The 13,748-nt window shown below is 40.8% G+C and overlaps 1 protein-coding gene across 4 annotated transcripts in view; it reads right to left on the bottom strand.

Moving 5' to 3' along the window:
* LOC139160440 (cullin-associated NEDD8-dissociated protein 1-like) overlaps window positions 1–11,402 on the bottom strand; it is a 32,781-nt gene extending 21,379 nt beyond the window's left edge. Inside the window, exons 1-5 of one of the 4 annotated variants that reach the window (XM_070738301.1) lie at window positions 11,101–11,402; window positions 10,789–10,980; window positions 6,426–6,569; window positions 4,771–4,925; window positions 809–932 (exon numbers count right to left, since the gene is read on the bottom strand). In XM_070738301.1, the coding sequence (XP_070594402.1) occupies window positions 809–932; window positions 4,771–4,925; window positions 6,426–6,569; window positions 10,789–10,856 (491 nt within the window). In that variant the 5' untranslated portion in view covers window positions 10,857–10,980; window positions 11,101–11,402. The other 3 variants (XM_070738302.1, XM_070738300.1, XM_070738304.1) reach the window with 3 other exon arrangements.
* Between the last annotated feature and the right edge of the window lie 2,346 nt (window positions 11,403–13,748).

The raw sequence follows: 13,748 nt of genomic DNA, 5'->3' as shown, positions 1-13,748 counted from the left end.
AAAGCAGCAACGATGAAAACCGGAACCCTCAAGAATTAAAGAAATGGGCAAGATGTGTGAAGTAACAGAGAGATCAGGCGGACATTCACGGCTGAGGTAAATCTTGTTTTTATTTCAACCAGTAACTAACGGAACAACCAACTGCTGTAGAAGCTCTTTTATATATAGTGAAGCAACTCGAACTGACCAATGAACACGGTCTTCAACAAAACTAACCAATGAGAGTCAAGTGACTCACAGACACCCCCTGTCTAGCTTACCGACATTACAATGTGTGCGTTATCTAAAATAAAGTGAAAATCTCTAACATACTTTCTCTGATTACTTATTGGTTCTTAAATGTTATTTCTTGAATCCTGGAAGGGTCCATATGCTATGGCAGGACAGCTCTCCTTCCCTCCTCTTCCTGTTAAGATGCTGCCCACTCAGGATGAATCTAAGAACAGAAGCTCTTACAAACTCTTGGTTATTTAAATCTTAAAGGACCAGTGATGGCGAAAGCTACCTTGGCTCAAAGATTTAGCTACTTGGCTCTCTTAGGCTTTTTAAACTTAGAAGCAAAAAGGATAAATTTGTCATATGTGTGTGCTGCTTTCCAGTAGTTTAGGGATCATAGTTTGCCTTGCTGCTGGAGCCCATTTTATCTAAAGCAGTGTTTCTCTACCTAGGCACCTTTAAGATGTGTGGACCTCAATTTTTAGAATTGCTGGTTGGAGAATTCTAGTTCTAAACTGCTAACAGGGAAGAACATTTTCAAGCTTTTTGAAACAACATTGCTTAAATATATATATATATATTTAAAATGTACCTGCTCAAAATGTCTGACAAAATGTCAAGGGCCTCAAGTTGTACTGACACATCTTCTTGCTTCCCAATAGCTCCAGTCAGCTGACTTGTGATTTTTTTGCAAACGTTGGCTGTCATGGTAGAACCTGTGAAGGTGGGAATTTGAAGAGAAAAAGAAGGATGGCTTCAACAAAATTGTTCTGATATGAAGACCTTATCTGATGAAACGTGGAAGAATTTGATTCCAACGTTCACCATGTGTTTGGGAAGCGGGCAATGAAACATACATCTGCTTGTTTGCTTAGAAAATAAATTGTTTTCCAGAATCCTCCCATCACTATTGCAGTTAAACAACTTCTTTGTCTATGATGAGAAAGGAAAGGCCTTCCATCAGGAATGCCCATGTAGCATTCTTTCAATCACAATGGCAAGCAATGGATTACTTGTATTGTCAAGACCACTGCTCCCATGTATATATTGACAGACCATTGTCCTGATGAAAGGAACGGCAACCAGACAGTGACTATCTCATTAAATCTACATTTGCATCTGCCTACATAAGTCACCAGGGCATCATTTGCATCTTTCATAAACAATTTCGCCCTGGCATTTTCTTCAGAACAAGGTCAGTATTAATTTGCAGACTATGAATTTTATTTCATTTACCCTTCCTCTCTTAGGTTTCTAATTTCACTGCCATTCTCAGCATGAAACTCATTTTTTAAAAAACCCCTGTTTTTATTTTATTTTATTTGTTTGTTTGTTTGTTTGTTTATTTAACTATTTATTATCTATCTCTATCTATCTATCTATCTATCTATCTATCTATCTATCTATCTATCTATCTATCTATCTATCTATCTATCTATCTATCTATCTATCTATTTGTTCTGTCGGACTCTCTGGTAGAAACCTCCCAAAAATTCACAGGTACAAATTTCAGACACACACACGTTTGAAAATTCAAAACAATGTTCTTTATAATGAAAATTCACTTAAGCTAAGCCCTCTTTTGGTATAGCAAAGAGCACTCGTCTCCAAACAAACTGGTAATTTATACAAGTCCCTTATCAGTCCTGTGATACTTAGCTTGCAGCTGTGAGGCAATTCAAAGTCCTTCTTTCACAAAGTGAAACACACTTTGCTCTGGTTTAGTTTCAAAGTGGGGGGAAATCAGCACACAAAAAGTCAAAGTCAGCAAAGCAGTCATGAAACACAACAAACGATCAGATAATCCTCCACAATGGCCAAACCCACAGGCTGCTATAAATAATTACCACAGCCCCACCAAACCACAGGTGGCCTCATTTTCTTTGATAATAACCTCTCAGTTGTTGTTGCCTATGCATTGCTCTCCGCATGCGTGGCTGTATCATTAACTCTTGTTCTGAATCCAAGGAGGAGCTAGATAATTGATCTCCTTCTGAGCTGTCTGCCACACTCTCCTCCTCCCTGTCACTCATGTCTTCTTGGTGAGAGGAGCCTTCATCATCAGATTCCACCGGGGGCAAACCAGGCCTGCAGCATGTGGATGTCTCCCCCACATCCACAGTCCTTGGGGCAGGAGCTGGGCCAGAGCTAACCACAACACTATCTATCTATCTATCTATCTATCTATCTATCTATCTATCTATCTATCTATCTATCTATCTATCTACCTACCTACCTACCTACCTACCTACCTACCTATGCCGCGCAACTCCCTAGGGACTCAGGGAGGCTCACAACAAAAATGAACTTGAACCAGTATAAAAACATTTCAATTTAAAATAATTGCAGCCATCTATTCATTCCTATGCCGACCCTGCTAGTCATCCCCCCAGGGTTACTGGCCCCAGGCCTGTCAGAAAGGCCAGGTCTTTCCGGCTTTCCGAAAGGCCAATAAGGTAGGGGTAGTATGGATATCAGGAGGTAGCTGATTCTAGAGAGTCGGGGCAACCACAGAGAAGGCTCTCCCCCGAAGACCTGCCAGCTGACACTGTTTAGCTTACGGGACCCGAAGGCCAACCCTGTGGGATCTTACCGGTCACTCGGAAGTATGTGGTAGAAGACGGTCTTGAAGATACTCTGGTCCTGAGCCATGTAGGGCTTTAAAGGTAATAACCAAAACCTTGAATTGTGACTAGAGACCAATAGGAAGCCAGTGCAGCTCACAAAGAATTGATGTAGTGTGGGTGTATCTGGATGCACCCACAACAGCTCGTGCAGCTGCATTCTGGACCAACTGTAGTCTCCAAACACTCTTCAGGGGTAGCCCCATGTAGAGGGCATTGCAATAATCCAGCCGTAAGGTGATAAGGGCATGAATGACCGTGAGAACACTCGATCCAAGTAGGGTCACAATTGGTGCACTAGGCGAACCTGTCCTCCTAGTTACAGCTGTCAGGTGTTGATCTAATCTGAATCTAGGACATCCAAATTATGAACCTGTTCTGGGGGGATTAATTTCTTTTCCTCCAGAACTAAGGAAGGACAGTTGACATAGTCCTTCGGAGGCAGTATCCACAGCCACTCGGTCTTGTCAGGGTTAAATTTGAGCCTATTGACTGCCATCCAGGCCCTCACCTTGTCCAGGCATCGGCACATCACATCCACTGTTTCACTGAATTGACATGGGGTGGAGATATATAGCTGGGTGTCATCAGCATATTGCTGAAATCTCACCCTGTGTTGTCAGATGATCTCACTCAGTGTTTTCATGTAGATGTTAAATAGTAGGGGAGAGGGAACCGAGCCCTGAGGCACCCCGCAAACGAGGGATCTAGGGATCTACCTCTGCCCTCACACCAACACAGACTGCGATCGACCAGAGAGATAGGAGAACCATTGTAATATAGTGCCTCCCAATCCCAGCTCCCTTTGTCAGTGCAGAAGGATATGATGGTCAATGGTATTGAAAGCAGCTGAGAGGTCAAGTAGCACCAAGATAGAGGAATGACCCCTATTTTGGGCTCACCAGAGATCATCCATCAGAGAGAGACCAAAGCTGTAGCCAGGCCTGAAACCTGATTGAAAAGGGTCTAGATAATCTGTTTCATCCAACAACCGTAGGAGCTAGAGCGCCACCCCTTTCTCTACAACCTTTCCCACAAAGGGAAGATTGGACACTGGACAAAGGTTCTTTAGTTCTGCTGGATCCAGGGAAGGCTCCTTGAGGAGGAGCCTCACAACCAATCCCAGATGTGCATATTTTTCTCTATAATAATCACAGCATTTGGAAAAGAAATCTCACAAAACTAGCTTTATCCAGCATAGATTCCCATTTGCATTTGGAGGCTGGCAGCCTGATTCATTTGATCTTTCTGGACCAGGGGTCTCCAACCTTGGCAACTTTAAGACTTGGGGACTTTGCTGGCTGAGGAACTCTGGGAATTGAGGTCCACAAGGTTGGAGACTCCTGTTCTAGACTATAGACTGACTGCAAAGGTAAGGTGACCAGACGTCCTGCTTTTAGCGGGACAGTCCTGCTTTTTAGGAATTCCCCCCCGCATCCCGCATTGTTTTTAAAAAGTCCTGCTTTTTTCATGTGACCAGTTTGCAGAAGCGCGCTCACTCTTTCCGGCTCTGCAGCGCCCAACCGCCGCGATGCCCCTCGCCCGTCCACCCCTCCTGCTGCTGGGATTGCTGCAAGACAGCAAGCCGATCCAAGCCACCTCTGCACCCCAAACCGATGGGCCAAACCTGCCCTGATGCTGTGGGACCCACAACTCCTGCTGCAGTCTCCCTCCAGCCCTCCAAGCTCTCCAGCGACGCCTACAAGATAGGGGCCCTGCGGATGCCATCGAAGCTGCCACCCTCTGCCAGCTATGTCTTCATGGGAAAGAACAGGCAAGCTTTTTTGAGCGTTTTGAGTTTTGTCAGTCATCTGTCTCCACCACTACCCACCGCCGATGGTGTCCCACCTTACCTAACTCATGATCTGGTCACTTTATGCAAAGGGAGAATCAGCCTGAGCCTCTGCAAAGAGAGGGTCAAAGCTTTTACCTGTAGATGGAGGAGGCAGCTCAGAAATGACGGTCTTCAACCCAATGCTAGAAATATCCCGAAGTTGTTCCTTATCCGACAGCATGTTTGTACACAGTGTATCAACAATCGTTTCCACCTGATATTCTTTCACTTTGCTCACCAAAGGACCCAAACTGGGGAGAAAGAAAGAAATCCCATATTAAAAAAAGATGGAAATAGGAATTGTAATGCAATACAAACCATCCTGCCCCTTCCTGTCTTGCGCAGATGTCTCTCAGTCAACAGATACCTTTCACTATACCAGTAATGATCAAAGGACAGGGGTACAGACATGTCCTTATCCTTTGCTATGGAAGCCTACACCACGGGAAAGGTTTTATCATCAAAGCTGATCTATTGAAAATATATCCTTCTCTCTTGGCACTTTAAGCAGGTCTCTGCTGCCATACCAATCATGCAGAACCATATTTCTCCAATAAACCTGGCTGCTTTCTTTCTTTCTTTCTTTCTTTCTTTCTTTCTTTCTTTCTTTCTTTCTTATTTATTTATTAGATTTGTATGCCGCCCCTCTCCGAAGACTCGGGGCGGCTAACAACAATAAAGAAGACAATGTAACAAATTTAATATTAAAAATAATCTTTAAAAAACCCAATTTAAGAGACCAATCATACAAACAAGCATACCATGTATAAATTCTATAAGCCTAGGGGGAAGGGAAAAATTTCAATTCCCCCATGCCTGACGACAGAGGTGTGTTTTAAGGAGCTTGCGAAAGGCAAGGAGGGTGGGGGCAACTCTGATATCTGGGGGGAGCTGGTTCCAGAGGGTTGGGGCCGCCACAGAGAAGGCTCTTCTCCTGGGTCCCGCCAAATGACATTGTTTAGTCGACGGGACCCGGAGAAGGCCAACTCTGTGGGACCTAACCGGTCGCTGGGATTCGTGCGGCAGAAGGCGGTCCCGGAGATATTCTGGTCCAATGCCATGAAGGGCTTTATAGGTCATAACCAACACTTTGAATTGTGACCGGAAATTGATCGGCAACTAATGCAGACTGTGGAGTGTTGGTGTAACATGGGCATGCCTTGGGAAGCCCATGATTGCTCTCGCAGCTGCATTCTGCACGATCTGAAGTTTCCAAACACTTTTCAAAGGTAGCCCCATGTAGAGAGCATTACAGTAGTCGAACCTCGAGGTGATGAGAGCATGAGTGACTGTGAGCAGTGAGTCCCGGTCCAGATAGGGCCTCCAAAATTTATTTCCTGATATGGCTCTGTTGGCTAATCAGCAGCAAAGTGACAGAAGAGAAAGTAGACCTGCGTTGTATGAAATTGAGGTCCTTGTAGGACTACCAGAAGACACCATTTTTAGAAGTTCTTTCAAAACAACTTCATATCTAAACTGCCACAGATAGCTTAGACTAAAACAATTACAATGATAATAATTTAGACCAGAAGCCCCATAAATACATTCACAGCAGGCCTACATTAAAAGCCTGATCTGAAATCAGAGAGAGAGTTGTATCTCAGAGGAACATATTTCATGAAGTATGAGGCCATGGTAGAGATTTGACACTTTTTAAAAAAATTGCTCAGAACCTGACAAGAGTATTTCAATTGGGTCTAGCCAGAGCAATGTAGTGTTTTCTTATAGCTAATGTAAAAAAAAAATCTTACCATTTGACAGCCAGGTTTTGCACTTCTCCATTTTTATCTTCAAGCAATTTTAGGAGCATTTTCACCACCTTTTTCTCACTGTCTTCATCTAGCTTTATGGAATCTTTCTGCAATTCCATCATCAAATCATTGGTAGCCATAAATCTGAAAAGAAAGAGTATCAGTGGTAGGTTGGTCAGTGGGGAATAATAAATCCATGTTCCATGAGAGAAAGAAACATCAACATCTAACTATCCAAGCAAAATTAATTATTCATTAGTAATAATGAATTTATTAAATGTGGAACAAGAACCCTCTTAATTAAAAATAATACAATACAGATGTATTTATATATCCAAAGAGAATCACTCAATTTTTGCTTGCTCCAGGAACCTTGCTTTTGGAAAGCACTGCAAATCATCTGATTTGAAAATGAAAAATATGCATTTAACTCCCAGCAATGCTTTGCCAGGAAAATTGTTAGCTCTGATCCAAAGAAGTGTTTCATGCATTATATAGCTGGGGATGAGGAAAGTTTCCACCACGCTAAGCAGGTATGGCTAACATTCCCCCAAACTTGTCTTTATGCTTAGATTTTCATAACCATCTTTGGCATGCCATATTTTTGTCTTAACCATGTACAACGGCAAACACCAATGGAACAACTGGTTGTATTATTAAATACAACTGGTTATGACCTATAAAGCCCTTCATGGCACCGGACCAGAATATCTCCGGGACCGCCTTCTTCCGCACGAATCCCAGCGACCAGTTAGGTCCCACAGAGTTGGCCTTCTCCGGGTCCCATCAACTAAACAATGTCGTTTGGCGGGACCCAGGGGAAGAGCCTTCTCCGTGGCGGCCCTGACCCTTTGGAACCAACTCCTCCCAGATATCAGAGTTGCCCCCACCCTCCTTGCCTTTCGTAAGCTCCTTAAAACCCACCTCTGTCGTCAGGCATGGGGGAACTGAGACTTTCCCTCCCCCTAGGCTTATAAAATTTATGCATGGTATGTCAGTATGTATGATTGGGTTCTAAATTGGGGTTTTTAAATTAACTGAAATATTAGATTTGTTTACATTGTATTATTATTGCTGTTAGCCGCCCTGAGTCTGCGGAGAGGGGCGGCATACAAATCTGATAAATAAATAAATACATAAATAAATAAACTGACATTTTCGAGTTGTGGCATCCAAGCCCAGAATATTTTTATTATTCTGTTTCTTAGGCCTTCTAATCTTCTGAGCGTAACATCAAACCAGAAACTCACTCAAATCCCTAAAACTCACTCCTCTCTGCGCTCTAGAAAGAGTGCAGAGAAGAGGATTAGGGGTTGGAGGTTAAAACATATGAAAAACAGTTGCAGAAATTGGGTATGTCTAGTTTAATGAAAGTAAGGACTAGGGGAGACATGATGGTAGCAGTGTTCCAATATCTTAAGGGTTGTCACAAAGAAGAGGGAGTCAAACTATTCTCCAAAGCACCTGAGGGTAGAACAAGAAGCAATGGGTGGAAACTAAAAAAGGAGAGAAGTAACTTAGAACTAAGGAGAAATTTCTTGACAGTTAGAACAATTAATCCGTGAAATAGCTTGCCTCAGAAGTTGTGAATGCTCCAACACTGGAAGTTTTAAACATGATGTTGGATAACCATTTGTCTGAAGGGTTTCCTGCCTAAGTGGGGGTTTAAGACCTCTAAGGTCCCTTCCAACTCTGTTATTATTATTATTAAATACCCACCTCTGTCGTCAGGCATGGGGGAATTGACATGTTCCTTCCCCCTAGGCTTATAAAAATTTATGTATGGTATGCTAGTGTGTATGATTGGTTTTAACTTGTGGTGTTTTAAAATTAATTTAAATATTGGATTTGTTTACATTGTATGGCAATTGCTGTGAGCCGCCCTGAGTCGGCGGAGAGGGGCGGCATACAAATCTGATTAATAAATAAATAAATTAAATAAATAAATTCTCAGAATTTAAAATTGACATTCTTCTATATAATCCTTCTCTAGTTTGCTGCCCTTATAGATAAATTGGATCCAAACCCTCAAATTTTTCCAGCCTGCTTGATTATTAAATATATTAACTGGGAACAAGAGAAACTACAATTCAACAATTCTGGGAGTGTGGGGATGATTACCCTAGACTTAGCCCTACTGAATCCAAAATATTATTTTCTACAAACACATTTCAAACACAGCTGCAGAGGCTGCAGATTTCAACATGCCACAATTGCTATCCTAAAATGTTTAGCATAATTGTTGTGCACCTAGAAGGCAAATTTGAATGCAGCTCTATGGTGTCTTGGATCTCAGTAGGATAAAGTTGAAGCAAAGCTACCAATTAATACTACTTGGAAAACATGAACATAAATTTGGTTTGTGCCACTATGTTTCATGCTCATCCCTATATAATACCACTCTTTGCTTTCAGTTTAGTGTGGTCTATAAGCTATCTTAATCAAGGTTTACCTCATTTTACCTTTATGGGTTCATCAATAAAATATAGTTAAAACCCTTTCTTACTGTAAACTACTTACTACTTAATGCTACTTATTACTTTTTTTTTCTATTTGCCTTATGTTATAGCACATAATTAAAACAATATTCAGGAAATGTGGAGTAGTTACTAAGTATCTGACTAGGGACAAGATTTTATAAAGACCGATCTATAAAATAAGAACATGGGTTTAATAATGTGAAACTTTTAAAAATATAGATGCTTCTGAGCTTTTGTCACAGACAATATGCAGATCATGATAGATCATAACTGACTTCAATTGTATTTGCTGCCTATTCAAGGCAATTATTTCTGATTTGAGATACAAAAAAGTTCTGAGTTGAACAAACATAGGAAATATGGGCCACATTTTTTAACTAAATCATAATATTTTGAACCAAGTGAGTTTTATATCGTCTGATAAGAATTTGAGTATTTTTGTGCTTCTGGATTTTGTGCTAGAGATGAAGGGAAATGAAACTGTTTTTTGCTGGTAAGATAAAGTTTGTTGTTACATAAATGGTTAGCATCTATTAGCATGTAAAAGTAAAAAGTTAAGGCTGTAATGTTATTATCCTATTCTATTGCACAAAAAAGAGTTGGGAATCAATGTTTTTCTTGTATCCCCTTTACCCTACACATTTTTCCTTCCCTTTTCCCCACTATTTTCATTTTCTTTTGTTTTATATCCTGATAAACTTGATTTAAAAGTTTGCAAAAAAGAAAAGAATTTAACTATCTTTTCAGTGACATATCCATATTTCAAATAAAAGACAACCTTCCTACCCCTCCAATTGTGCCTCATAAGTCAATGGTCTTGTTACACTTCAGTCTACAAGCAGAGTAAAAAAAACTAAATGTACTACATATTTAAGCCAGCGTAAACCTATTTATGCTGTGAAATTAAAAAGGAATTTCTTTCAACACCCTGAAACTATGAACTATCAGTTTCTGTACTGTGATGAAATTCTACCTCTTTTGCTTACTGCTGCCCAGATGTGCTGGGACTGCAATTCCCAGGATTCCTAGCTGCCAATTCTAGGATTTACACTCCCCTGCCCCCAACATCTGGAAGATAGTAGCTTGAGGAACATTCAATTGTTCTGAGTTTATCCCCTTTAATATATTTGATAGCACTATTTAACCTTCTTTGCTTTTATCACCGTTTCTTTCAAAACCTTCCAAATGTGTAATATAGGCCGGTGTATCTAATACCGGTATGTAGCATACTATTACTTATTTAGGAATAAATATTTCCAATTAAACGAAGCATCTTTTCAAATTAAACCCCGTCAGAAATTCTTTCAGCAATGCAGCAAAACAGTGCTTGGTGACCAATACAGTACTCTCTCTAGCTTCCCAGTTTATTCGCCGAGATTACTTTTTTGTTTTTCTTTCATCAAACTGGTGAAGATAACTGGCCAATAACAGCTGATTAAAAGTGTTTCCACTCCAATCTCGGAGGAAGGATAGAAAAGGTCACCATATTAACGGCATGAGAAATTGGAGAACGTAATCTTTCCCTTGCTCCCTATGAGGAAACCCGCAATAAATTTCCTATCTGCCTTATCTATAAACACAGCCTGCCTCCTGTACGCTACCAATTCGAGCTAAGCATAAGTACCTTTTTCATGATAAAGGTTTCCTTTTTTAGCTGCAGCTATTAAAAATACACCCCCCTCACTTCCTCCACAACTGCCTCCCGCCTCCCTCTCCTTTGCCAATATACAGACACATGTCATGTGGGCAATTCAACAAACAGTTCACCAAAAGCAACACACACCTCCAAACGGAGCACTGCAGCTCTCTCTCGCTCTCTCTCACGTGTACGCACACACACAGCCCGCCCCACCTCCTCCGGGGAAGCCTCAATGAACCCTTACCTGAAATCTTTATCGGTGGATGTCATCTTCTCCAAGAGGTTGGAGATATGGTAGGATATGTTGGTCATCTTGAACAGCCGGTCCGGGAAGACAAACTCTTCTTATACGGCTTGCTTGAATAACAACTAGGGTTGCAAGCGGGAGTACAAGTTTCTCGCTGTCCTAATGAGGGAGCCCCGCCTGGGTAGGAATCTGCATGGAGAATATGGCGACAGAAGGGGCACCGTGAGCCCGGGGTAGTGTTTTTCCTCTTTCTCTCCCCCCACCCCTTGGTTAGAAGTCACTGGAAAAGCTAAGCCCCTGGACTGTTACCATAGGATATATATATAGCCTGTGGTTGGAGCTGTAGCTGTGCTAATGGCACCCCCTCCCGGCAGACATCTGCAGCCTCTCCGGGGGAAGAAAAGTGAAGGAAAGGCGGCGGCAGCTGCTTCTCTTCTCACCCCATCTCAGCGGCTATTTGGCCAGGGCTGCAGCAGGACTGCAGGTGTTTGCTGACACACTGCAATCAAATGGCGAATCATCCTGAAAAAAAGAGGGGAGAGGAGGAAGGACACACATACACACGCTATGTATTGCCCCTGCCTGACTAGGGACAGCTGATGTTGATACTCAATGCAAACGAAGGTCAATTAGTCTGCCTTAAGTAGAAAGTTCTCAATCTACTCACCCTTCCAGGATAAGAGCAGCTGTTCCTACTTTGCGAAGTATTCTGAATTTAAATTAATCTGATGTCTATGCATCACCATAAATCTAAAATAGATGCTGGGTAACCATGCATTCTTTTTTTGGGGGGGGGGAATGGCTCATTAAGTGTTGTACCATATGATTCTTGACAAATGTATCTTTTTCTTTTATGTACGCTTAGAGCATATATATGCACCAAGACAAATTCCTTGTGTGTCCAATCACACTTGGCGAATAAAAATTCTATTCTATTACAAAAGCTATAATTTTTTGCTTCCCAAGAATTTGAATTGATAATAGTATTTTTTTTCCTGGCCATGGAATGCTAATTACAGTTAGGTCTGTTTGTTTTTATTTTTAACTTTACGGTATAACAAGGAAATTGACCATTTCTTTTAACAAATTTAAATTAACAATTAAAAGAAATCCCATTACTGCATAATTGTATGATACTGTATTTACTTCTGGTTAATTGAGCTACTTGCACAATACATTGAACCATCCAGGTTGGATTCATCCAGCCTTCTAGATTGAAATGTGGTTTATGCTTCCATGTGCCATGTGAATATAAGCAATGAGTCTGGGGCAGATACAGAACTACGGGACAAATCAATGGATATGTACTGAAAATGTTAATTTGCTTGAGTTCTGTTTAAAATTACTGTTAGATGATGTCACGAAATTGCAATCCGTTTGAATTTTATTTTTTAGCAAAGATGCCCCCAACACTCTCTGACATGAATTTTAGATATACTGTATCTAGATTTTTCTTTACTGGTGTCAAGTATTGTATATAATTCCTGCACAAGAATGTACTTTTCCAGCACTTTCAGAATGTTTTGTCCCAATGCAATTTACAGTTACCAAATAAGAAATGTTTAATGATTGACAACATCAATACATTGAATGCAACAAGCATCAAGTAACTGCTATGGATTAATCATCTGTAACTTGATTCTTCCACATGACAGAGTTTCATTTTTTAAAAAAGTATTTACAAATCTGGGTTTCAATACTCACTCTACCAAACTGTGGAAAAAGAAAAGAAAGCAACAGCACAGTTGATGTGAGAATTGGATCTATAATGATTGTGTTCAAATCAGGCATGGTTTTGCTTTACAACTCATAGAATGAAATTATTTTTCAGCTTTTGTCCCGTTTCCAATTATTTATCTAAAAGTTGACAGCACTGAAGGAAACTGGTAGTCAATGTTGATACCTATCAACATTATAACATACTTTAATCGCAACACATTTTACTACAGAGGCACACTCATTTTTAATATTGGGAATAGAAAGCATTTTACTCGCAGTGAAAGCATGACTTAGTCAACTCAGCCTTTCAACAAGCCCTGTGAAATTATTGCTTTTTCCATACTACTATGGAGTCCTCGGAGAGGGGCAGTATACAAATCCAATTAATTAATTAATTAATTAAACAAATAAATACTAGGTATGCAGAAGTGCATCAATATCCACCTTGCTACCTACAAATGTGTCAGACTAGCATCTCACTATTCCCGAGAGTGGAGCAACTGATGAATCCCAATCAGTGGAGCAACTGATGATCCAATATCATGGCATCAAATTCAGCAAGTCTGATACTGAGGGCAGGAAAACAAATTTGTTTTCTGGCTGGGATTACAAACTGCGCCAAGCCCTAGCTTGCTGAATATTTCTTCACATCACACATAAACTGCAATTTACACCCCGCTGAGCTCAATCCAAACTGGCTATGGTTCAACCCCTAAGACAAAATAATCAGTCTGCCCCCACTCCCATGTTTATATACATGATACTAGTATAAGAGAAACATTAGGACGGGACAGTAGGCACGCTGGTGCATTTATGCACGCCCCTTACTGACCTCTTAGGAATTGGGAGAGGTCAACAGTGGATAGTCTAAGTTTTGGGGGTTAGGTGATGATACTATAGAGTCAAGTACTGTAGTGAGTTCTATGCATTAATTATTCGGTTACTAAAGTCGTATTTCCTGCAGTCCAGTTTGGAGCAGTTTACTTTAAGCTTGTATTTGTTGTGTGCTTGTGTGTTGTTGTGGTTGAAGCTGAAGTAGTCGTTGATAGGAAGGACGTTGTAGCAGACGATTTTATGGGCTATGCTTAGGTCATTAGTTATTCTTGGGAGCATTGTGCTTACTCTCTGTAAATTGCTTAAGAGAGGGCTGTAAAGCACTGTGAAGCAGTATATAAATCTAAATGCTACTGCTATCATGTATGTATGTATGTATGTATAGAATATAATAGAATTTTATT

The sequence above is a fragment of the Erythrolamprus reginae genome, chromosome 2, assembly GCF_031021105.1.
Source record: "Erythrolamprus reginae isolate rEryReg1 chromosome 2, rEryReg1.hap1, whole genome shotgun sequence".
In the NCBI taxonomy this organism is placed as follows: domain Eukaryota; kingdom Metazoa; phylum Chordata; class Lepidosauria; order Squamata; family Dipsadidae; genus Erythrolamprus; species Erythrolamprus reginae.
The sequence above is the reverse complement of the archived record's forward strand: the minus strand, read 5'-3'. Positions and strand labels throughout refer to the sequence as shown.